The sequence below is a fragment of the Pelobates fuscus genome, chromosome 11 (genome assembly GCF_036172605.1).
Source record: "Pelobates fuscus isolate aPelFus1 chromosome 11, aPelFus1.pri, whole genome shotgun sequence".
Lineage (NCBI taxonomy): Eukaryota > Metazoa > Chordata > Amphibia > Anura > Pelobatidae > Pelobates > Pelobates fuscus.
The window spans coordinates 92,406,970-92,432,286 of NC_086327.1; the positions used below are offsets into that span (position 1 = coordinate 92,406,970).

The window sequence follows — 25,317 nt, forward strand, 5'->3', positions numbered from 1 at the left end:
CAAAAAGTATTATATGCATGAAGCTCCAAGAGAATTTCAGGAAAATAAAATAGAAAAGGCACATTAATGATGGAGCTCATGCAAATGGATTGATGTTCTTCATTTAATACACATTTTTTTCAATACTTAATTTATTATAAATTTATCATCTTCCATTCAGAATGAAAGACAGACAGACATATGGCAAAAAGACAGACAGCTATAGTCTCAAAAAACAAAACTAAAACTTGTTGTTTAGGTGATATACCCCCCCTCCTAAACAACTAAGTGTGAGTGCATTGCTTAAATGGTTGTATAATAACTTACCCCTCAAAGTTTCAGGGCTTTTTTCATTTACATAGAAAGAAAACAAATGATACAAAATAGGGTGATATTGATACAAAGTCTCAGAAAGTAAAAAGAAAATCTAATAAAGTAGATGTGCCTACAACTCACATTTGTTAGAGCCTTTAATATAGTACATATATATGAACACCATTGTATGTCTTTACTGGTATAATGTCCCACTATGGTGGTACCTCGGTTTACGAATTTAATGAGTTCTCCGGGACTTTTCTTATTGCGAAAAATTCGTAAACCGAAACGTGGTTTCCCATAAAAATGCACTGAAAACTTTAACAGAGACACTAATTTTGGAAGATCGATCGAAATCGTAAGTGACGCACCGCAATGCACGACGCAAGTGACACAACGAAAGGGCAGACCACACATCAATCCGGTTCTCGGCTGAAGGGATGAACAACGCCCTCTGGACTGCCCCTCATATATAGGATACCTGAGAAGCCAGCAATCGATTGGAAAACGAGCCCAGGAGGGAGGAGCTTCACGGCCTTCAAACAGACGAACCGGAAAAGTATGCTCACATCAACTGAGGAAGCCCTATCAGCGAAACGCGTCTTGGATGGCAGTTGGACGACATACAAGGATAAGATTCTTCAGACTTTTAAATTATTTGTTATTTCTATATCAACTCACACTAGTTGTATTTAATATATATTGAAATAAATCCCCTTTTACTAAAGTAACTTTCCCAGTCCATTTCTGGAAGCATATATTTTTCCTGGTTCTTACAAGGGGGTGTCACCCTAAAATTTGACACCAAGTTTGGATCCCATTATATAATAGGCTCCAAAATAGGTGAGCAATTCTATATACCAGTTGGGATACAGATCCACCAATTATATATTGATTGCACCCAGATAGCTGTTTTTCTTTATTTCACATATAAACCTTTTATGAAGACAACATCCCAACCAGTTGGTTCCATAAGAAGGTAGATGTTGCCACCTATTTAAAGGCATGGAGGCCGTTTTGTTTAGAGCCCATACCATCAAAAGTATCTAACAAATGTGAGTTGGATGCAAATCTACTTTATTGGGTTTTATTTTTACTTTCTGACAGAGGCCGTTTTGTTTAGAGCCTATACCAGGCTTCCCCAAACTCCGGCCCTCCAGATGTTGCTGAACTACAACTCCCATGATTCTCAGCCTATCTTTTTCATTCATAGAATCATGGGAGTTGTAGTTCAGCAACATCTGGAGGGCCGGAGTTTGGGGAAGCCTGGCCTATACCATCAAGAGGCTCTAACAAATGTGAGTTGGATGCACATCTACTCTATTGGGTTTTATACAATATCACCCTATTTTGTATCATTTGTTTTATTTTTATGTAAAAGCCCTGAAACTTTGAGGGGTAAGTTATTATACAACCATTTAAGCGCTGCACTCACACTTAGTTGTTTAGGAGGTGAGGTTTATCACCTAAACAACAAGTTTTAGTTTTGATTTTTGTTTATTTTCTTGTGGATGTTTTGGGGTATCCACAGAGTGTTACATAGCTGCTTTTAACTATATTTATTATTTACTTATTATTCACTAAGCGCCTTATTTTGCACACTAAGTTTGTATTTGTTGTATTAGCTATAGTCTCAGTTTGGATAATTTAGCCTCTATTTTGCTATTTGGATTTTAATGTGATACAATTTTCAGTTTAGTGAATAAAAGCCAATGGGGATTATTCAATAAAAAGCATACTACAGTAAAAATAATTAAAACCTACAACAACAAAAATAATAATAATAAAATAAATTGTATATATTGGCATACATTTGAAAATAGATTTTAATTAATTTAAGTTCAGAGTTTAGTGATAAATCCCACTTTGCTGCATATATGAAAAACTAAAAACATTACATTAATGTGTGTTTTTATTAAGCTATAAGAGTGCTGCATTTAAACGCATTATAGGGCAGTTTATCATCACACAAGGATGTAACCCCTAACCCTTGTGGATACTAATGCTACACCTAAACCAACCCCCTATAGATAACCATAGTTACATAGGCTAAAAAGAGACATGCTTCCATCAAGTTCAGCCTTTTTTACATCTGTTTTTGTTGTTGATCCAAAAGACGGCAAAAAAAAAAAAAAGTTTGAAACGCTTTCGAATTTTGCAACAAACTAGGAAAAATGTCCTTCTCCAACCCATAATGTCAGATTGCTCCATGGATCAAGAAGCTATTATCCCATTTATTAAAAATGATATTCTTGAATAATATGTTTTTTCAATCATTCATCCAGTTGCTATTTAAACATCTGTACAGACTGATAAAAACAAATCTTCAGGCAGAGAATTCCACATATTGTTCTTACTGATAAGAACATGTTCCATTGCTTTGGACAGCATCTCCTTTCTTCCACTCTAAATGCATGACCTTGTGTCCTATCTATAGTCCTGTTCATGAACATTTCCAGACAATGGTCTTTGTATCTGCTCTATCATATCTAAAATTACAATATCCACCATGTTTTCAGAGACACTTATCACGTATACATATTGATGGGCAGTTCCCAGCTCTCTCTCCCCTTTTTCTGCATGTTTTTATTTTTTGCAGCAATCATTTTCCATGGGTTCCTCCTTAACCCCTTAAGGATCGCAGACGTACGAAGTACTAAGTACGTCCGTCAAAAATGGGATTTGTAAAATTATTTTCAGAGCCATTAACCCCTATCTTGCCAGTGATCACTGTAAATCACTGGCTCTTGCACAGCAGCACTTTTTTGCTGTCGGTGGGATTTTTTTAGGGCTTCATTTATTTTTGTTAAACCCAAATTCTCTTTTCAGAGCTATTAACCCCTATTCTGCCTGTGATCACTGTATAGATCACTGGCTCTTGCATAGCAGCACTTATTTTGCTATCTGTGCATTTTTTAAGTGATTTTGTTGTGACAGATCACTAAATAAAGTGATTGTGATCATGTCACCGAGGTCACAGAGGTTGTATAGCGCTGAGGAGGTGTATGCCATCCTTGTGTTAGAGTCTGACACATCTATCTCTGACTCCGACCCTGATTTTTACCCTGCCAGGTGCTCAGATACATCACTAGATACAGTGTCTGCTGCTAGTGATGTATCTAGTGATGTATCTGTGGCTGCTAGGCCCCCTGCCAGAAGGAGATGTGCTGCTCCAGCCAGGGCCAGACTGGCCCACCGGGATACCGGGAAATTTCCCGATGGGCCGCAGTAATCTGGGGCCAGGCAGACAGCCAAAATCATTAGGTTAAGGTTTTTTTAAGTATTTTCCCCTCGGACTGTGACAGCCTGTGTCAGTCCGAGGGGAGTAATGAGGGAGGAGCTGGGGGCTGGTGCGGCCGCAATTGGTCTGCCCACGGCCGGAGGGAGACCTATGAGTCTCCCTGAACTATTTACCTTAATTTCGGCCACATGCCCTGCCTCCGCACGCAAGCCACGCCTCCTTGGTGGAAGCTCCGCCTCCGCACACAAGCTCCGCCCCCACACACGTTGCTGACATCGCTGCAAAGAAGGGCCACAGAACGGCAACTTCTCCTACCAGTGCCAGGTAAGCTTCAGCCATGGCTGTGTGTGTGTGTCTGCTAGTGAGAGAGAGAGAGAGAGAGAGAGAGAGAGTGTGTGTGTATGTGTGTGTGTGTGTGTCTGTCTGTTTGCTTGCTGGTGAGTGATCTATGACTGTGAACCTGGTGATGTGTATCAGTAGGTGTTTGAGTATGTGTGCTATTGTTTAGATGGACTTTGTGTTCAGAGGTGAGATCCTTTTAAACTGCTATCCAGTGCTAAGATGTGCTCTCTCAATATGAGATACAATAACCATATGAAAATGAAAATACAAAGTCATGGGCCAAGGGGAACTTCCCAACAATGGGCTTCAGGGCAGCCCAGTGCCATTGTGCTTAGATCATTCATTAATAAAACAAAGACTGACACATGAGGGAGTTGGGTCTGGTCTGATGAGGATTCCTGAGATCAGGCAGACAGTTTAGGTGGTCTGTGTTTATTTCAACAGCACAAACTAGACCCTTTCCTCTCCTCCCATCTGCAAGACCCCTTAACAGTGTGTCATGCTGTGCTCCTCTTCGCCAGATTTAGTTTGACCCCCTAGGGAAAAAATCTCCACATATTCAGAGATTTCTGTTTATTTTTATCCCACCAGCAAGTTAATGTATAGACCAAGATCAATAAGACTCTGAAATTGTGAAAGGGCAGCAGCCAGGTAGTTTTTACAATTATCTTGCCAAAGAAAAGGTTCCAGGAGAATCCCTTCTGTGCAAAGAAGGACGTTTCTTCATCATCACAACTCTAGTGGTTAAAGGTTCTTTTTTTTAAAAAAAGAGAGATACACAGTGATTGCTTGTATATGAGTCACTGCCTAAATGTTTAGCAGAAGGAGACCCCTGTATACCAGCTGGGGGTGAGTGAAATTGTGTGTGTGTGCATGCTAGTGAGTGAGCTTGTGTGTGTCTGCTCCTGAATTAGTTTGTGTGTGTGTGGTTGCTAGTGAGTGAACTTGTATGTGTGTGTGTCAGTGGGCTTGCATGTTGGAAGCATGTGTGTGTGTGTGTCAGTGGGCTTGTCTGTTGGAAGCATTTGTGTATCCGTGAGCATATCTGTATGGAGCATGTGTGTGTGTCAGTGAGCTTGACTGTAGGAAGCATGTGTGTATCAGTCAGCTTTTCTGTAGTGAGCATGTGTGTGTTAGCTTGTCTGTAATGAACATGTGTGTCAGTGTGCTTGTCTGTAGTGAGCATGTGGGTGTTAGTAAGTGTGTGTGTGTGTGTGTGACCGTGATCTTGTCTGTTTGTAGTAAGCCTGTGCGTGTCTGTTTGTCTGTACTAAATTTGTGTGTGTACCAATAAGTTTGTCTCTGTGTGTCAGTGAGATTGTCTGTCAGTGAGCCTATTTGTGTGCATCAGTGAGCTTGTGTTTTTATGTCAATGAGCGTATGTATATCAATGAGATTGTCTGTCTGTCTGTGAGCCTGTGCATCAAAGAGCTTGTGATAGTGATATTGTCTGTGTCTGCATGTGGGTGTGCTTACTGTATAGTAAAATGTTTTACTCTGAAAGGACCAATATTTTGAAATAAACTATATATGCACATAAAATATATACATATATATATTACACACAATACACAGCACAATGACTTATGGGGCTGGCATAGTTTGTTTTTTTCCAGGGCTGCTTTGTATCCCCGGTCCGGCCCTGGCTCCAGCTGACAGTGCTGCTGAGAAGTGGCTACCCACTACTGCGGCAAAGCAGGATCCTCAAAAAAATGCAGAGTCTGTTTCAAGAGGGGGCAGAGAAAGGACACCGTCTTCTACTGTCCTGATTGCCCTGGACAGCCTGGAATCTGCATTGGGGACTGCTTCAAGCGATATCACACACTGCTCCATTTTTTTGTTGTTGTTTTTTTACTTTTGCCGTTCAGTTTTATGTTATGTTTTATGTTTTTTTTACTTTTACTGCGCCAGACTATTTTTATGATCAAGTTCAACCTATGCATGGTGGCATGGTGGCATGAGTGTACTCAGGAGGCCTTGCAGAAAACAACCTGGAGTGTTTTCTTGCAATAACCAACAACAGGCTCCTCTAAATCACACACAAATGTGTGTGTAAAAATTAAATTACCACCACACATTTTCTCAATTTTTGGGGGGTAAAACGGCTGCATCAAAGGTATCAAAACACTCCATATACAATATCTTGGGGTGTCAACTTTTCAAATATAGTCCATATTCTGTAACTTCAAATTGCTGTATGACCAAATCACAAAACAAAGAATGAACAAGTCATTTTCTTTATTTATGATTCAGAGTTCCATCATTGGTTCCAAAAAAAGATGGTTGATGGAAAAATAGATGATTGGTGCCTTGAGGACAGTCACCAGATAAGTAAATATTTATTTTATTCATAGATCAAGTGAGAAGTGACCAATTAGGGGGGAAAGGAAGAGCGAAAAATGTAATGAATATATAATACATAAATGTAGATTTTTTTAATGCTTGTCATTTTTTTCACTCTATTGGTTACTACTTCTCATGTAACCTATTAGCCGAAACGGGCAAAAATGCATCGATCAGCGTACTACAAAATATATACATAATATTATGGGCTAATGGAAGCATTTCCCCTGGAATTCGGTATATATGAATCGCTTTTTATCAAAACATTTACATGGAGGAAATTTGTCCGAACTAAAACGACAGATGGGCCAAAACCTGATTCACCCAAAACAAAAACATTAAACTCCATAAAACTGCATAGAGAACCTCTCGAGGCTGGCTTAGTACTGCAATGTAAACATTGCAATTTCTCTAAAACTGCAATGATTTACATTGCAGGGCTAAGGGGACAGGGACACTGCACCAAGACCACATCAATGAGATAAAGTGGTGTGAGTGCCGATAGTGTCCCTTTAATGTTGTGACTGATGAATGTATATATAATAACAGGTATTTATGTGTTGTTTAGATGGTGAGTCAGAATCCCAATATAAACAAACATGGCAATGAAAGTTTAGATGCACAGTGGACAGTGAAATGGGATGTATCTTAAAAAAAAAAAAAAAAAAAAAAGATTTAATAAATGTTAAAGCAATGTTTGCTCTAATGATTAATGTAAATATTAGCATAGTTGACATAGTTGGCTGATTTACTTAAACATATGTTTTTACAACATCCAAAGCTTCGGGATATTGGCTTCCATTTAATCCTTTTTTCTGTATCACTTGCGGCTTCTTGTTGCAGAGAATCAGATTCCAGGCAATTATTGCTGTAGTGATGGCTCCTAAGCTCCCACCTACAGCCATCCAAAGGGAGTAACCGTATTCAAAGCTAGGGAATCCTGGGATTTTCAGGGACACCTAGAAATAAATTTTTTTTTAAAAAAATAAATAAAAATATATATATAAATATAATAATAAAACAATGTCTAAAACAATATTTTCATAACACGCTAATATTAGGCAAGACATCCTATTTCTATTCATAAACAGGACTATCCATAGGACACAAGGTCACACATTTAGGCTGGAAGAAAGGAGATTTCATCTAAGACAAAATAAAGGCTTTTTTACAGTAAGAACAATAAGGATGTGGAATTCTCTGCCTGAAGAGGTGGTTTTATCAAAGTCTATATAGATGTTTGACAGTAATTACATAAATACTTGCAAAAACATAATATACAGGGATATACTTTTTAATTAGTGGGGTAATAGCGTCTTGATCCAATTAGATATCTGACTGCCCTGCTGTAGTCAAGAAAGATTTATTGCAAAATTAGAAAGTGCTTCAGACTGGGTTTTTTTCTTAAATGGATCAACAGCAAATACAAATGTGAGAGAGGCTGAACTTGATGAACGCATGTCTCTTTTCAGCTTTTTAACTATATGCCTATCTTTTATGGAGACACATGAGGGGAATTGAGCACCCTGTGGCTTACTAATATTTGTTGGATTGTACTTTGGTTCTATATTTTTCCGGAGGGACTGGTCACATTTCGGGTACTCTACAGAGGCTGGGCTGTAGAGTATCCCACTTCTTACAGCTCACAATATAGAAGAATGAGTAGGGTGTGTATTGTAGCCCCTGTAAATTAACAATAATTGGGTGAACTGGCTCACTGGGTCTCCAATGGTTAGCAATATGTCAATGGGCCTATTCCATGGGCATGGGTCTGGAGCTTCAGCTCAATCAGCCCCTATGTTAATCTGGCCCTGAATCTGCTTATATTTTCTCCCACCATAGAACACATATGGTGTGGGGGAAGGGAGGCAGCCGCACTATTGTCTTACTTGTTGATATTTTTTTCATATTTAGCTCTCTGTCCACTGACCACACAATGCTAACAGATTCTCTTTTATCCTTCTGTACTCCTAGTGCTCACTGGCTGAACTTTGACACCTTTTTTTTTTCATGTTAGCATCCAAGAATCCATAACTGATCACCAATCTCTTTAAGTGAAAATTTGCAATGTCCAACAACTTTTTTGTTTGCTTTGTGCGTGAATTAATTTGTCCACCTATTATTTTGGCTTCAGTAATTTTTCTTTAATTTTATTTGTTCAAAACGTGCATTTAAATGATAAAAAATAATCCACAAACTATTTTGTAATTTTTAACATGGCAAATTGTTAGATTTATGTATTATTAATACTGGAAGACCTACCTCGTACTGATGGACATGGTAAACATAGACACAGTATCTTATAACGCCAGCCGAGGAAGACATTCCTAAAAGAGAAATTTGACTTATTGATCTGTCCAGCTTAGTTTGAATACATGAAGAAGGATGGTCTCTGAGATAAGATCTCCTGCTCTATAATAGTCGTATTTAAAGGCCTCAACTAGGACTTTATCTTACATAAACAGACACCATTATTCAAATGACAAATAGGATGTAAAATGGACGAGATTTTTTGGCATGAATAGAGGCAATAGTTCACCATGATCTATTTGACATTGCAATTTTTCTTTTAATGCATTACCTGTAAATTCACAGCATTTTGTAAAATACATTTTTAATCATGGTTCCTTAAATCACACAGAATAATGAGACCATTTTGTTTCCACGCAAAACATTCTTAGACTCAAAAGAAATCAGTTGTATTGTGTTTTTTTTTTTTTTTTTTTTTTTAAATTCTTTATTTTTGAGTGCAGGATAAGCGGTACATACATGTCAGTGATGCCCCAACAGCGGTCACGGACTATTATTGGTTAACAGAGTTATGACATTACTGCACAATTTTTGTTTTTAGTTTACAAGCGTAACTTTGTGTAATACAACATGAAATGCAAAAATCCACGTATAACATAAACGGTTATCAGCCCATCAGAGCTGTCTTAAGTAAGTTAGGAACAAATATGTGCGTCTAAGGCTAATTAATTAAGATTTAAGAGGTACATGTCAAGTTACAAGAGGATTGCTGTAAGCATTTCACAAGAACGGAACATTGTGCGTCTCGTTATCTAACTGTTGAGTAGTATGTTGTTCTGCGCGTAAAGGTAGGTATGGTCTACATCTAGTCTGGAATCAGAGTGGAATGGCGTAATATCTAAACCCTTGTACATCATATAAGTCTTCTAAGGAGCGATGTGGGTCCCAATTATGTCTGGGTGGAGCGTTCCAGTAGTAGCGGTAAGGTTAATGAGGACCTTACATATAGGTACATTGAGACATTAAGTTTAGGTGGTGTTTTGGTCTGACAGCACTGTCATATAGGGAGCGATGCCCCTGTTACCCTGGGGTAGGGGGGGGAGGGTGGTATGGTTTGGGGTCAGCCTACTGTCAGTCGTTGTGGTGTCTTGCGATAGTACGGGGAGGTCCTCTAAGTCCGGTGTCTGGGTCGTCTCTTCCGTCATGTTAGGGGTACCTGTAATCATACTTAACTAACAACCGCACCCTGCTTTAAGGTCTGGGGTAAGAGAGTAGTGTCCCGGAGGTGAGAGAGAAGAAAAATAAAAAATTGGAAGAGAAAACAATTGCGTTGTAAGTCCCAATTTCTCTTCAGGTTGCTCCTGTGGTTGAGAGCGTTCCAGGTGGGCATCGGGGTACGAAAGCTGGAGCTTCAGCGTTGCCCCAGTGTGGATGGTGCGTGGGGTTCGGTGGGGGCTGTAGTGCGGTAAGTGAGTCCAGAGGGAGGTCCAGTGACCTCAGGGTTCTCTCAGCCTCCTGCATATTACGTATGGTATGTGTGGCGTCGCCCTTGGTGATCTGCAGGGTATGGCTTGGGCCCCAGCGGTACCTGATCATCTTTGTTCTCAAGAGGGAGGTGAACTGTTGTAGGGATTTCCTCCAGGCCATGGTGGCTCCCGAGAGGTCTGGGTAGAAAGTGAGGTTCATTTCTTCGAAGGGGTAAGTCGGGTGTTCACGGACCGCTGTGAGTACCGCAGCCCTGTCTCTCAGGTACTGGAATTGCGTGATAACGTCCCTTGTGGCCGAAGGTGGGGCTTTAGGAGATTTAGGGATGCGGAATATGCCGTCGAGAGCCACCGCTTTGGAGATTTTCGGGGAGAGCAACGCTGTCAGTAGCCTTCTGATTAGGTGAGGTAGCTCAGCGTCTGGTATGTGATCTGCTATGCCCCTGATCTTCAGGTGTTTCAGACGACGTTTGTCCTCCAATGAGGCGAATTGCAGTTCATACATTTGGTGTTGCTTCCTGAGTTCCTGAACCTCCCACTGCAGTACCTTGATTTGGCCTTTCTGTGTGTCCGCAGCTATTTCCACCGCTCCCAGTCGGCCATTCAGACCCTGCAGGGTTTCTCTGAGGGAGGCCACATCGGCCGCGATTTTCTGGTGGTGATCTGCCATTAAATCCCGTATTGCCTCCATGCTTACCGGTGTGTGGGAGGTAGCAGGTAGTATTTGCTGTGTCCGGGCTGGCGGTGGCTGTGGCTGGGCCTGCGTGGTGTTCCCCTCCGCTTCATCCGACGTGTCTTCATAGAAGTCGGAGCAGCCGCCGTGGAGAGACACCATCTTAGAGTTCGTGGCTTCTGAGGCCTGCCGCCAGAGCTCTCCTATATTCATGCCTTGCCTCGGTTTTTCAGGCTTTAATTTTTTGGTCTTCCTGCCCATGGCGGATCAATATGTGGCTGGCACTGTGAGTGGTCGCCTTGCAGGAAAGCCCCCAGGCTCCGAAGTTTCGACGCGTAATAGGCCGCAGGTCGGTGCCGCGGTTCAGTGTACTTGCCGGGTTCGGGAGAGGTATCAACCGGTGCGGTATCGTTCTGGCAAGACCCCTGGAGCGTTACTATTGTCGGATGGGGCTTAGTTTAGAGGATGTTTGACCGATTCGGGTTGTGTGTAGAGGAGCTCTCGATTATGGCGTCCGTTCTAGTCGGCTGGCAAGCCCCGCCCCTCAGTTGTATTGTGTTTTAAAGAATGTTTTTGATTTAATCATACTGAGAGATATTTGTGGAAATTAGTTATAAATACATGTGTACCAAATAAGGGCAAAATAAAACTTAAAGCAGAGGTGTCAAACTTTGCCCCCAGCCCCAGCTGAACAGAACTTGCCAGTGCAACCATTAGGTCGATAAGGCAATTGAAACCTGAGGTGTCAACCCATGGGCGGTGGGGACATTTCAAGATCTCTGTCACTATCCAGGCCTATCAGGGTTTTATCACATCCCATTGTCACTCGGATTAACTAATCTTGGACAGATGAGAGCGCACTGCTAGGATCTGTTTCATCATAGAAACATAGAATGTGATGGCAGATAAGAACCATTCGGCCCATCTAGTCTGCCCAATTTTCTAAATACTTTCATTAGTCCCTGGCCTTATTTTATAGTTAGGATAGCCTTATGCCTATCCCACGCATGCTTAAACTCCTTTACTGTGTTAACCTCTACCACTTCAGCTGGAAGGCTATTCCATGCATCCACTACCCTCTCAGTAAAGTAATACTTCCTGATATTATTTTTAAACCTTTGTCCCTCTAATTTAAGACTATGCCCTCTTGTTGTGCTAGTTTTTCTTCTTTTAAATATAGTCTCATCCTTTACTGTGTTGATTCCTTTTATGTATTTAAATGTTTCTATCATATCCCCCCAGTCTCGTCTTTCCTCCAAGCTATACATGTTAAGATCCCTTAACCTTTCCTGGTAAGTTTTATCCTGCAATCCATGAACCAGTTTAGTAGCCCGTCTCTGAACTCTCTCTAAGGTATCAATATCCTTCTGAAGATACGGTCTCAAGTACTGTGTACAGTACTCCAAGTGAGGTCTCATCAGTGTTCTGTACAATGGCATGAGCACTTCCCTCTTTCTACTGCTAATACCTCTCCCTATACAACCAAGCATTCTGCTAGCATTTCCTGCTGCTCTATTACATTGTCTGCCTACCTTTAAGTCATCAGAAATAATCACCCCTAAATCCCTTTTCTCGGATGTTGAGGTTAGGACTATATCAAATATTCTGTACCCTGCCCTTGGGTTTTTACATCCAAGATGCATTATCTTCCACTTATCCACATTAAATGTCAGTTGCCACAACCCTACCATTTTTCTAGTTTACCTAAATCATTTGCCATTTGGCTTATCCCTCCTGGAACATCAACCCTGTTACATATCTTAGTATCATCAGCAAAAGACATACCTTACCATCAAGACCCTCTGCAATATCACTAATAAAAATATTAAAGAGAATGGGTCCAAGTACAGATCCCTGAGGTACCCCACTGGTGACAAGCCAATGCTTTGAATATACTCCATTGACAACAACCCTCTGTTGCCTGTCACTCAGCCACTGCCTTATCCATTCAACAATATTGGAATCCAAACTCAAAGATTGTAGTTTATTGATAAGCCTTCTATGTGCAACAGTGTCAAAAGCCTTACTGAAATCTAGGTAAGCAATGTCTACTGCACCACCCTGATCTATAATTTTAGTTACCCAATCAAAAAAATCAATAAGATTAGTTTGGCATGATGTCCCTGAATTAAACCCATGTTGTCTCTGATCTTAAAATCCATGTGTTTTTAGATGTTCAACAATCCTATACTTTAACATGGTTTCCATCACTTTCCCCACTACTGAAGTAAGGCTTACTGGCCTATAGTTGCCCGACTCCTGCCTATTACCTTTCTTGTGAATGGGCACAACATTTGCTAACTTCCAATCTTCTGGGACTACTCCTGTTAACAATGATTGGTTAAATAAATCTGTTAATGGTTTTGCTAGTACACTCACAACTTCCTCTAGGATCCACATGGTATCAGGTATTAGTGGCGCATATTAATCTTGTGCAAAAATTTGTTTGGGCCAGTTTATCCTAATCAAGGTTTTTTAAGCCACATCGAACAAATCGATTTGCCTGTGACTTACCTGTGGAGTTTTATTCATTGAGTAAGACTCCATGGATAAATCCCAGATGGATCAGTTCATTCGAGTGTGGATTGAAGGGATTTTGGTTGAAACGAACAAACTCAACTGAATTTTTGCACAAATCTAGTGCATATATTTCAAATTGGGGAGAGGGGACGTAAAACTAAGATGATAAAATTAGGATAAGGTTAGAGGAGTTTAGGATTAAGACTAGGGGAGTTACAAATAGAGTTTGGGGATGTTTTATGTAAAGAAAGTTTGGATTAGAATTAGAGGGGTAAAGTTATTGAAGTTGAAGGTCTCTGGGGGAGTAAAGAATGAGATTAGAGGGGTAGTATTTGAAGCTGTACAGTTTTGTAGACTTTTCAAAGTGTGATGAGAGATAAAGTTATAGTGAGACAGAAGAGGGTTGAGATGGAATGGAGGATAGAGAAACAGGATTGGCGTAAAAGATACAGGAGTGGACAGGTTAAAGGGTGGCTTTGGGCATTGGCCTTGGATGCAGTATTGAGGTAGGGCTCATCGCATTGTTCTCTGTCACTATGTTGCCAGCTTGAACCAGTCTGGCCATTCTCCTCTGACTTTACATGTTAACAAGGCATTGATACACTCAAAACTGCCACCATTGACAAAAGGTTTTTCGCACCATTCTCTGTATAAATAACCACCATGTTGAGCTTGAAACTTATGTGATCAGTAGTTTTTAAGATACCATAAAAATGCCTGACATCGACAATCAATCAATGGTCAAAGCAATCAAAGCAACATTTTTTACCATTTTGATATTTGGTTTGAACAACAACTGATCTTCTTGACCATGTCTGTTTCCTTTTATGCAAGGTAAACCAAATAAAGTGGCCATCGAGCATACATATCTATTTCACTTTTCACATATATACATACAATGATGACATCTCTAAATCAGCTTGAATGTGTTTCTAATGTGGGCCTCAGTTTAATATTTTGTGGATAAACTATTCAAATCTGTTAGAATTACTTTCCAAACAAGTAATTTCTATGGACTTTAATGGACCTATGTAGATAATGCATTGGAACTTTTTTTTTCCTAGCAGATTTGAATCATTTGAACATTTTATCCAAAAATATTAAATGAGGACCTTGGTAATAAATGTTATCATTACTAAACTAAAGTTAAGGTTCTACATACCAACCAGGAAACTGAGCCCAGATGAAATTTGCAGACACAGCATTTTCATGGATCCATCTTGACAATAAGTGAAATGTTTAAATCCAAAAATAAGCAATAGAAATGCAAGAACACTTGTTATGCTTGAGGCGATTATCAATGCTCTGGTTAGAACAATAGTCTCTAGGAATTAATAAGAGAAAATAAATCTAGTTACTCACAGGTCATAACAGACTTTGATATCGATAAGAACGAATGTCTTCCAAAAAACTCCAGATTTGTTTCTGTCTTTTGTTTGGGTGTCCCACTTGATTTAGAACCCAGACTAGACAAGATCTGTGGCGTTTTACATTGCAATGGTTTATGCAATATGAGACCCTCTGCTGGTAGGTGGGTAGAAAACATAAAGAACTGCCTAACTATGGTTCAATTTCCAAAATAAAATGCAACACAAATTAGAGATATAAATGGAGTTATATATTACAAAGAAACAAACAAACCATAAAAACATTTAGAAAATGCCTACATTCTTACTCACCATATATTGGGTGGGGGAGTATGAAGGCAAAATCAAACTGCTATTCAGGAGTAAACACCATGAAAACAATAAATATTTCTCAGTATTTATCATTTTGCCCAGGATAGCACCCATTTTGCCTTAATAAATCTTACGTATTATGCTAGCTCTGCCATAACTTTACTATATTACAGATGCATGCTTTTAAAATATGTAGATGATCTGGGGCCCAAGGGACATAATCGGTGATACCATGAACAAAGATTCTTTGTAATCCATTTCATTGTTTTACAGATCAAGAACAGAAATGGAACTGTTGATGTGCACGGAGCAAAATGACCATGGCATAGAAGGTTTTGAATCCCCAGTTACTACCTTACAGGGTTACTTCAACCACCATGTCCACTTTAGTGATTTAAAGTGCTTATGGTGGTAAAATTATGTATGTGTAGTGTTTCTGCTTGAAACACTGAACATAGAGAGATGTTTGTATTTGTGTGCTGGGGACTAGATGCACCCTCAGCACACATTATGATGGCAGCCAAGAGCTCTGTTCTGGGCTGCTTATTGTCAGTTCTGTGCATATTTAGTGACTGTCATTAGTGTGCATTGCTCCCTGCCAACAGACATTACAATCCTCCCCTTGCAGGTAGTGCCTGCAAGAGCATGCCTCCCCTTGCTGTCCCAGAGCGCGTGCATGTGCTCCAAGCAAGCAGTTGGTCCAATCAACTGCGCTTGGCCCCATTGACATCAAATAGGGTGCGTGGAAGTCAACACCAGGAGCTTCACCCGATAGTGGATTCCCGGTGAGTACTAAATCTTTTTCTTCAGATTTTAGAGGATTTCGAGCAAAATGACCTCCTAGATAGCGTCCAATAGGGCATTTTACACAAAAACCCGCTCTAAAGGATTAAAATAACCCTTTAAGACATTAATTTAGTAATGGTTCTCCATTAATTGAAAAGAAGTGATGTAAACCTGTCTAGGGTCATTGGGGCACTATAGACACTCAGATCACTTCATCTTGTTTTAACCCTGCTAATGAAAACATTGCTGTTCTGCAGGATTGGCAATGTTTACAGTGAAGGGTTTTATTGCCTAATCCATTCGGTGGGGCTTACTTTAACATAGCCACGTAAAACTCGGCTATTTCAATCATGTTTTCTCATGGAGACTATCTGACTGCTGTTGCAACACGTTTTCCTGAGTTCTGAGGAAGTGCCTTGCATGGCATAAACTGCATTGTCTCCCTTCTGTTTGTCCCCTCCCTGCACATTGTTTTGGATGAATTAACACAAATTTTTCTGAATAAAGGACAACTTCATACCACATGATTGACCTGATCATCTTTTTCCTGAATCTGAACTCAGCACTTGTGAAGTATTTGTACCTGTCAATACCCAATAACAAAGTATATATCCATCAAAACCTCTTTGGATTTCATCTACTCTAAAACTTGAATTTGCAATAATCCAAGGGAAAAATATTCATTTAGGACCAACTTTATTCACAAAATAAATAAAGTTGGTCTTTATCTACAATTACTGCAAATGCAAGCTTAATGGGACACTATAGGTATCAAAACTGCTTAATGAAGCAGCTTTTGTGTATAGATCATGCCCCTGCAGTCTCATTGCTCAATTCTCTGCCATTTAGGATTTAAATCATTTTTGTTTTTGTTTATGTAGTCCTAGCCACACCTCCCCTGGCAGTGACTGACACAGCCTGTATGAAAAAAATGCTCACTTGCTATAGAAGTTCGGTGTGTGTATGTCTGTCAGTGTGTATGTGAGTGATTGTGTGTGTCTGGCTGTCAGTGTGTATGTGAGTGATTGTGTATGTATGTCTGTCAGCGTGTATGTGAGTGATTGTGTGTGTGTGTGTCTGGCTGTCAGTGTGTATATGTCAGTGTGTATGTCTGGCTGTCAGTGTGTGTATGTGAGTGTGTATATGTCTGTCAGTGTGTCTGTCACTGTGTGGCTGTCTGTCAGTGAGTGTGTGTGTGTGTGTGTGTGTGTGAAGGGACGTGTCTTCTGCTAGGCAAACAAGGCATCTGCCTTGGGCGGCACTTTGCAGGGGGCGGCAAAAAAAGCTTGCCTCGCGTCCTCTGGGGCTCAAGAGCTGGCCGGCTGGCCACTTTTGAGCCCCCCCGATGCGGGTAGCGAGGGAGTATACTCACCTGAGCACTTCCTGCTCAACTCCCTCTGCGCCACTTAATAAAGCTGGGAGCCGGAATATGATGTCAGACCGGCTCCCGGCATCACTAAGCGCCACCAACTCAGCCTGTGTGCCCCTTGCCTGCCCAACCAGCAGCACCACTGGACAGGTAAGCAATCCATTCCAGCTCTCCCAGGGAGACTGGGTGTATTTAAAATAAAATAAAAATAATAATTTGTAAGTGTTGGGAGAAGTGTGTATGTGTCTGTAAGTGTGTGTATGTGTCTGTAAGTGTGTGTGTCTGTGAGTGAATGTGTGTGAGGGTCAGTGAGTGTGTATGTGTCGGTCAGTGAGTGTGTGCATCTGTCAGTGTGTGCTCAAGTAATAGTGTGTGTATGTCATTGTTTGTCAGTGTATATGAGAGTGTGTGTCTGTCAATCAGTGTATGCGTCTGTCAAAGTGCGGCCTTGACAGGAAGGGGTGGGGAAAATTTAAATTGTGGGGGGGGGGGGGGTGCAGCCCAAATCCTAACTATAGCACTGCATACATTACACAATCCCTCCCCTCTGCCTGTGATAAAATTAAAGTAGATAATACAATAACTTAATTATCCCCAGACAGAAAAAACACACATTTATGCAAAGTCTAGAAAACACCCCAGAACACAACATATCCCCATGTTACATCCCCTGATAGCCCTGATCTGGGTGACCAACATATCCAAAAATCACCCAGATCAGAGCAAGGATTCAGGAAATTCCTGGAAGTCTCTTTTGACCGACCGCCCAAAATAGTTCCAAAGGATTAGGTTGTGCGTCCGGTCTCTTTCGCACAGTCAAAGAACATTAAAATAGTCGAACATAGCCACTCGTACACAGAGGCATTGAGTGTAGTTGGTGTGGCGAAACTAACCTCGCCACTGGGCATTGGAGAAGCCTGTTTGCCCACCTCCTGCCCTGTGACTATGGCCCCATGTTGAAATGCTGGATTTTCCCCTGCAAAGACCCGAAAGCCGGGTCATTCTGTACTTTCCCTATGTGAGCAGTGTTACCCCAGATAGCTATGCCATGGAGCCCATTCGTATAACGAAAGACTATGTGAAAGACTTTGGCTCCATGGCAATTGAACTGTATGTATGTTATCTGAGCGCCACTCAGTCATAATGTGCACTCAGATCTAAGCTATCTGGGGATATGTTGAATGTATATGTTTTATGCAATAGCTGCACAGTTATATATTTTTATCTATTTTATTGTATTTTGCTACCATGTGGCTAATGGAGTTTTGCCTCTGTCCTTGGAGATAATTGGATTACTTCCCAATTATCTCCAGGATAGAAGACTCTGTGGAACTGGTTTTGGGCAGAAAAGCCATGCTTCATTTGGTCAAATAGGACTTTCCCTTAACTTTTTAACCCCTGAACCGATTGCCCTGATTTTTGAGTATGTGTTTATTTCAAGCATGCTGCTTATGAACATGTATGTTTTATGTTTGTGGCATGTATATTTTAGAAGTTATAAATATTGTGTAAAAACTGTATTCCTCTGCCTGTGATAATGAGATTACCCATTGTGTTCAGTAATCATATCACAGACAGAGGGGAGGATTTTGTGTGGGAGTGTCTGTGTGTATTGTACGGATTGATTGGTTGTTCTGTAAAACCCTGTGGGCTGTACTGTGTTTGTGGATTGGGAATAAAAGAGGATGTATGTGCCAGTACAGTCAGTTCTACTTTACCCTCAGTTTGGAGTGCCGTCTCTTATTGGGGGAATCTGCTACAAGGGATTGCTATGCTTGTCATATTCCCTTGCTAAATCACTGCTACGCTCTTGGAATAGCTGGTTCCTGTTTTGCTCTCTGGAGGAGTCTACGGTGGTTATGGTGTCTGCTGCAGTGCTTGGAGTCCTCAGGAAGCGCTAGGAGCATCCTTCAACGGAGGTACCCAGTCGGGGGGGGGCCAGGCGATCCGTTACAGTTGGTTCGGTATGTTATATCTACCGAACGGCACTCCATTTGTGTAATTATCGTCAAACAGAACGAGGAGTGGAAGTCCCAGCGGTGTTTGTTCCATCGAGTGTCCAATTTTTTTTCCCATGCACTCAACGACAAAACACCGCCGGCCGCATTCGTATCCCAATATGGCCGCCGCCACATGTTTGTGCATACGAAAGCCGACCACCCAGCCATTCGTCAATTAAGCTGCGGTTAACCACAGCTTCTGGGAGGTTGACAGACTGCACACTCCACTTGCGGGTGGTCTGGCTGTTCGACAATTTGTTCGGTAAATGAACACCATAAGACTAATCCATTCGGTAAGCCCCATATACTGCACCAGAGCAGGGAAAAAGGCAAGAATCGTGTTTTTAGCCCAAAGTTCACCACAGGGCCATAGTCACAGGGCAGGAGGCTGGCAAACAGGCCCCTCCAGAAACCAGTGGTGAAGTCACTTTCGCCACAGTAGGTCCTTATTAAAAAAAATTTGGGTGGGGGGGGTGACTAGGGGCTTGGGGACCCCTAGTCACCTAGGGGGGATTTCCATTTAGCCAATAGGTCCCCCCATAGTCATTTAGGTGCCCCACCTGCCGCTCATGGGTGGGGGCCGGGGAGGAGGACAATGGGTCTCCCTCCATTTTCATTTAGGGCCCCCACCCGCAGCTCATGGGTGGGGGGGACGGAACAATAGGTCCCCCACATTTTCATTTAGGTCCTGCCACTCATGGGGGCCCTAAATGAAAATAGGTCCTCCCTCAATATCATTTAGGGCCCCCAGCTGCGCTCATGGGTGGGGGCTGGGCGGAGTACACATTAAGTCCCCCCATTTTCATTTAGGGCCCCCACCCGCCACTCATGGGTGGGGGCCGGGGGAGAGGCTAGGTCCCCCTTTCAGTTTAATAGCCCCCACTCAGGTAGGGGCTTGGGAGGGAGGACACTAGGGGGCTCTTTTAATAGTGAGCAGCCACTTGGGGGACAGTAGATGTAGTGGAGTCGGGAGGGGGAGTTTAAAAAAACAAAACAGGATTCGGCCATGACAGTGCCGCTTTAAGTCCCTCATCTCTCTTTACTGGAAGTGTGTAGGAAGGCTGTACATGCAGGGGGATGTGACTAGGGTTGCATAAACAAAGTCATCTGTCTCCTAAAGAACCAAAAATTGTGCAGTGAAATAGGGGCATGATCTATACGCCAAAACTGCTTCATCAAGCTAAAGTTATTTTGGTGCTCATAGTGTCCATTTAAATCTAACTGAGATATTGAAAGGCTCTGATGTCCACCTACGTTGAACCTCAGATCAGATTGGTATCCTTAACACACACTAAATGCCATTATATTTTGATTTTGTGAGAACACTCACATTAGAGAAACCCTGGACATACATGGAGGAAACTATGAATCACGAAACAAACATGCATTGCTCAAATCGTTTGTTCATGGTACATTCATTTGGTGCTTCAGAGTTACAGAAATCAGATGACCCAATGATTTCCCAAAATTCAGCGAATCACAATTTGTTTGAAGCTAAATGCTGAAGTCCAAGGCCCGTAGCCAATAATGAATCACCTTCATTCTGAAATAGTTTCATCCAGTGAAACACTTACCTGGATGTGGGTTTAAATATGAGCTGAATGCATCACATGTCCAGATTTTCACAAACCTGTCCCAAACACACTCTCTCCACAGGCCTTTACAGCGAACACTCAACATTACAGAACCTTTGCTGTTGATCTGCATGAAAGGATGACAGTTAAATCTTTCATTTTGAGTTCCGAAGTTATGAATTGGCCAAGAGAAATAGTAAAATAAAAAAAAAGGAAAATACATCTTCAAAGATCAACGTGTACAGAGCTCCAAAGCAACCCTGGGGGAGAAGAGGTATTGTGGGCTTGGGGTGCACACTAGGATATGTAATAATGCTGCAATCGAAGTGTGCAGTATGAATTTGAGTACAGATGCCTGGCTTTAACCAGGCGGCAGTATTTACTGTATGTGATCTTTGTCCTGCTGCACTGTTTGCATTTTTTGGGGCACGTGTAACATATTGAATTTGTACTCTTGTGTTTAGAAGTTAAATCCTGGGTAGATGAATGTAGAAGCATATATGTTCACACTTATAATGCCCCCAAAAGTCCTCCATTAAATGGATAACTTTGGCAATGGCTACGTATCATTTAAGAATACATGCGGGAATTGTATTTATTTGCATTTCATTTATACTTTCATGTCCATTTGACTTTTTATGCACACGGAATAGGGTTTTACATATGGAAGCAGCATCCATTTTGTATGCTGTGTGTCCATGGTGGTAATTGTGTATATGAATACAGTATCCAGAGTGTGTGTACACAATGCACTCTTGGAGTTTGCATATGGATAGTTAGGAGGTTCTGTATTTGTATGCATTGTGGAACTTATTATTTATATACAAAGTATGATAAACAAACATTAAAAATCTTAATGCAGACATTTTTTGATACAGAGATTTTTTTCTGAAAATTCTGTGACTTAAGATAGGTGAGATACACAAATGCCCTCGGCATCCAACTTAAGCTACAGAGTTCTGTAACATGGAAGGCAGGCTTAATTATACATTGGTCAAATTACATCATCAAAACATCCGACTTCTTTACGGTACTTACATTTAATGACATTGAAGTAAGGGTGTGATTTATAAACAGAAGCAGGACTGATTTAGTGGTCCCCAGACTGACCAATCATAAGTGACAAAATAGGTGCTGACGCATTTGATTAAAACAGTGTGGACGTATTTAACCCCTTAAGGACCAAACTTCTGGAATAAAAGGGAATCATGACATGTCACACACGTCATGTGTCCTTAAGGGGTTAAATGTTCAGTCCCAGGTTCCAAGGTTAATATGGAACTACAGGGTCTTTATTATGTACAAAAAAAAGATCAATTTCACCTTTTTCATTTAATTTCCCATGTTTAAATATGTTAATCATTCTAAATGACTAGCTATATGTACAAGGAAAGTCCTACCTGTCCTTTAAAAAAAATATCTTATATGTGGGTACACTTATTAAATGATAAAGTATTTTAGAACAATCAAAATTCTAGGTTTTGTTTTGGTTCTGAAGTTAGACAATTGCTTAATGAGTTAACCACACTAAAATCTAAACTGTAAAGAAAACGATTATCATAATTATTTTTTTAAATCACCGACACATTCAACAGGGCGGCACATTACCCGACCTCCTGGAGATATACTTTGGTATTTCCTGGACACGTTACCTGCCAGCAGTCCGTCAGAAGGGAAGTAATTGTGCTTGCCATGGTGAATGCGCCACAAATGATCAATAAAAGATTCACTTTGATGCCCATTAGATATCGTACAAGTTGCTCCCAAAACCATCTGAGCTTAATGACATTACACTCAGCATTACGGATGTAGAGGACACCAGAACACATTTGGCATTTCAAATGCTTAAAGAGAACTCCACTATTCTAAAACGCATTAAACTATGCAAGCAATAGATGTTAAAGCCCAGTGCTAAATTTTCATATTGAAAAAAAAATATGTGAGACTGTATTATTCACCCATTGTACCTTGAAGAGTCAAGCCTTATTATTAAAGATGGAATATTTGTCTGACATGACAGACTATCTAAGCAATATTGTTCACAAGTAAACACATGTATAGCATTCTTTAACTGAGCTTATCCCCCTTTAAGAGGTCATGCATAACGAATCGGTTCAATACAGACTGACTTATCTCTTAGCAACCCAACTCACAAAGCACAAATCCATCTGGCTTAGAAAACATCAACCAAGGTTCTAATGGTTTATCTGCAAAATATAAAGTCTCTTTTTCTATTGTTTTATAATTTTGGAATTCTATTGTGTTATAATTTTTGTTGCTTCCTCTTTCATATGTATTAGCCATAATAAAGTGATCCTGTCATGACAGATATAGGTTTGCAGTTTGTGTAACCATGTGGCTTAACTCATGTTATAGAATTAAGTGTTTCTTCCCTTAATACTATTAAAAGCTCATGTTCTAATTTATTTTCATTACCCCTGTCTCCTGCTGAGAGCATCAATCATGTTTCCTGGTGGGAAACAATATTAACATCTATTGCTCACTTGCAGTGAGACACACCTCTCCGACATACCCCTGTTTGAGAAGATAGTAGATACTATATATTACTAAACATAAAGCTGCACACACCAAAAAAAGCCATAAGACTTACTTTTCCCACAGTAATCTCACATTTGAAGTGCTGTTACTACTGCAAGGGTTTCTGGGTGGGCATATGCAAATGAGTTCAACAAAGAAACACCTTTTTGAGAGGCACCTACATGTATCCCATAACAGGCACTGACACTTTTTGTTGATTTGTCTAAATAAAAACGTATCTGTTCTCTCTCTCCGTTTTAAGTCTATCTGTCCAAAGCTTCTCTGATATATCATTCTGTCTTTGTATCTCTGTGTGATTGGCACACACTCAAACTCACACTCACTCAAGAATGCAAACTGAGAGATAGCACTTTATCGCAAATTCGCTTTGTATGATGTATCAAAGTACTCTCAATATTCCTCTGTATGCCTCTGTATGCACAAAACTATTTACGGACCCACAACCCCGTACGAAAATAACAAAAAGAGTTTTATTCCACCAGATATGGACCTGCCAATGTTTTGGACCCAAATTGTAACTTTGTTGTTTAACAAAGGTTCCATTTAAATCCAAAATGTTGCCAGGTGACATTGGTGGAAGAAAGCTTACCTTGCCACATTTGCTAGTGTTACAGTTGTGTTACTTGTTATAATTTTATTGTAGTTTGATAACCAGACTTAAAGTATAGGTGGTTGCTAATAGCAAAATATTACAGGCCAATTAAATATTACAAAATGCTGAAAAATTGACAACTGATGCATACTACAAAAAAGAAATAGAAATGAAGTCATTCAAATATATCAGTAGAGCAAAAGGGATAAACATTGTGTTAACCATTATGACGGTAGGATGTCAATGGTCTCCTTGTATTTCTCTTGGAAGGAGGAATGGAGACTCTGTACTGTCTCTGTTTGGTATTTGGGAGAAGGAGAGCCTTCAAGGGCCTCTAAAGTGAAGGCCCAGTATTAATTTTCCCCTACAAAAAAAATACTCTAAAGATGTGGAGAGACAGAATGGAGCCCTACCATAGGAACTTGTTTCACTGCAGGATACGTTAATTGAGGCTTTATGGGTTAAATTTCACGTTGCATTGCTTGGCCTAGTAATAATGTATTTGGATTCAGTTGTGTAAGTCTGATTCTGTCCTTTTTTTTTTTTTTTTAATTCTTTATTTTTGGTATGCAGGTAGTTACAACAGTGCCTGTGTCGCCACAATAGCATTGACAGGCTCGATTGTCAGAGACATACGATATCAATATTGTGACAAGTTGGGTATGCATACATTTTTTTTTTTTTTTTTTTTAGGCGATCAGTGTTAAACAATAGCATCATACAAAGTTATGGTAAAAGAGGCAGCTCATTTAACTTTTAGATATAACAGGTTTGGTGTACATTGATAAAACTGTATAACTGAGCTATTACATGCTTATTTAAGTAGGGGTGCTACAAGTAGTAGGTTACAGGCTTACATAAATTTGAGTTGGGTGCAAGTTTCTTCACATTGCTTAGGGTTGACCACCAGGGGGCAGCGAGTCACTGGGCTAGCTAGGTTTAGATGTCATGCAAGGTTCAGGCAATTTAAGTAATATCTATGCAGAGTAGCAGTAGTACTAAATATTGCATTTACAACGAGGAAAATAATAAGAGGGGTATGCCAGACTCAATAATAAACAGTGCTCTGCTAGAATGATAGTTACATGCATATATTGAGATATATATTCAGCCGCTTAGCCACTCTTGCTGCTGCGCTGGTTCGGCTGGCATCCTGGGCATCGTCAAGTCCTTTATAATTTCCCGCTTGGTGCTTGATTGCTTTGGGACTTGCTAGCCATGGTCTTGCTTGCATTTATGCTTCTTCCAGCCTCAGCTTTGGGTGCAGAGCATTGCCTGTGTGCTATGTCCGCTGCTTTATGTGGGCAGATTGATATTTATCCGATTGATATTTATCCTCCTGTGTGCCTGCATCTTTGCCTGAAGAGGAGTGCCCAGGGAGGTCGTTAGCCCGGATGGCACTAGGTGGGCTTGGTGAGGAGGCCGCAGCAGTTCTTCGCCACGAGGTAGTAGACTCGTTAGTGCGCTGCTTGTGGTTATGTCGTGTAGCTGGAGGTCGGCCATCTTGGTGCGCGCCATCCGTTTCACAGTGCTCAATCCGAGTATACAATTAGCTGTGTGCGGTGGTGGTCTCCCGTGGGGACCGGGATGACCCCCCCGGCCCAGGGGGGG

At 40.8% G+C, this 25,317-nt stretch overlaps 2 protein-coding genes across 2 annotated transcripts in view; one reads left to right on the forward strand and one right to left on the reverse strand.

Annotated features, from left to right (window-relative positions):
- GPR153 (G protein-coupled receptor 153) overlaps positions 1-25,317 on the forward strand; it is a 506,259-nt gene that overhangs the window by 4,218 nt on the left and 476,724 nt on the right. The gene's annotated exons all lie outside the window — the stretch shown is intronic.
- Positions 6,886-20,678, reverse strand: LOC134577616 (claudin-16-like). The gene is made up of 4 exons (XM_063436458.1): positions 20,556-20,678; positions 14,310-14,471; positions 8,483-8,547; positions 6,886-7,179 (listed from the first exon to the last, which is right to left on the reverse strand). Exons 1-4 carry the CDS (start codon positions 20,659-20,661, stop codon positions 6,973-6,975), a joined length of 540 nt encoding a protein of 179 aa, XP_063292528.1. The 5' UTR covers positions 20,662-20,678; the 3' UTR covers positions 6,886-6,972.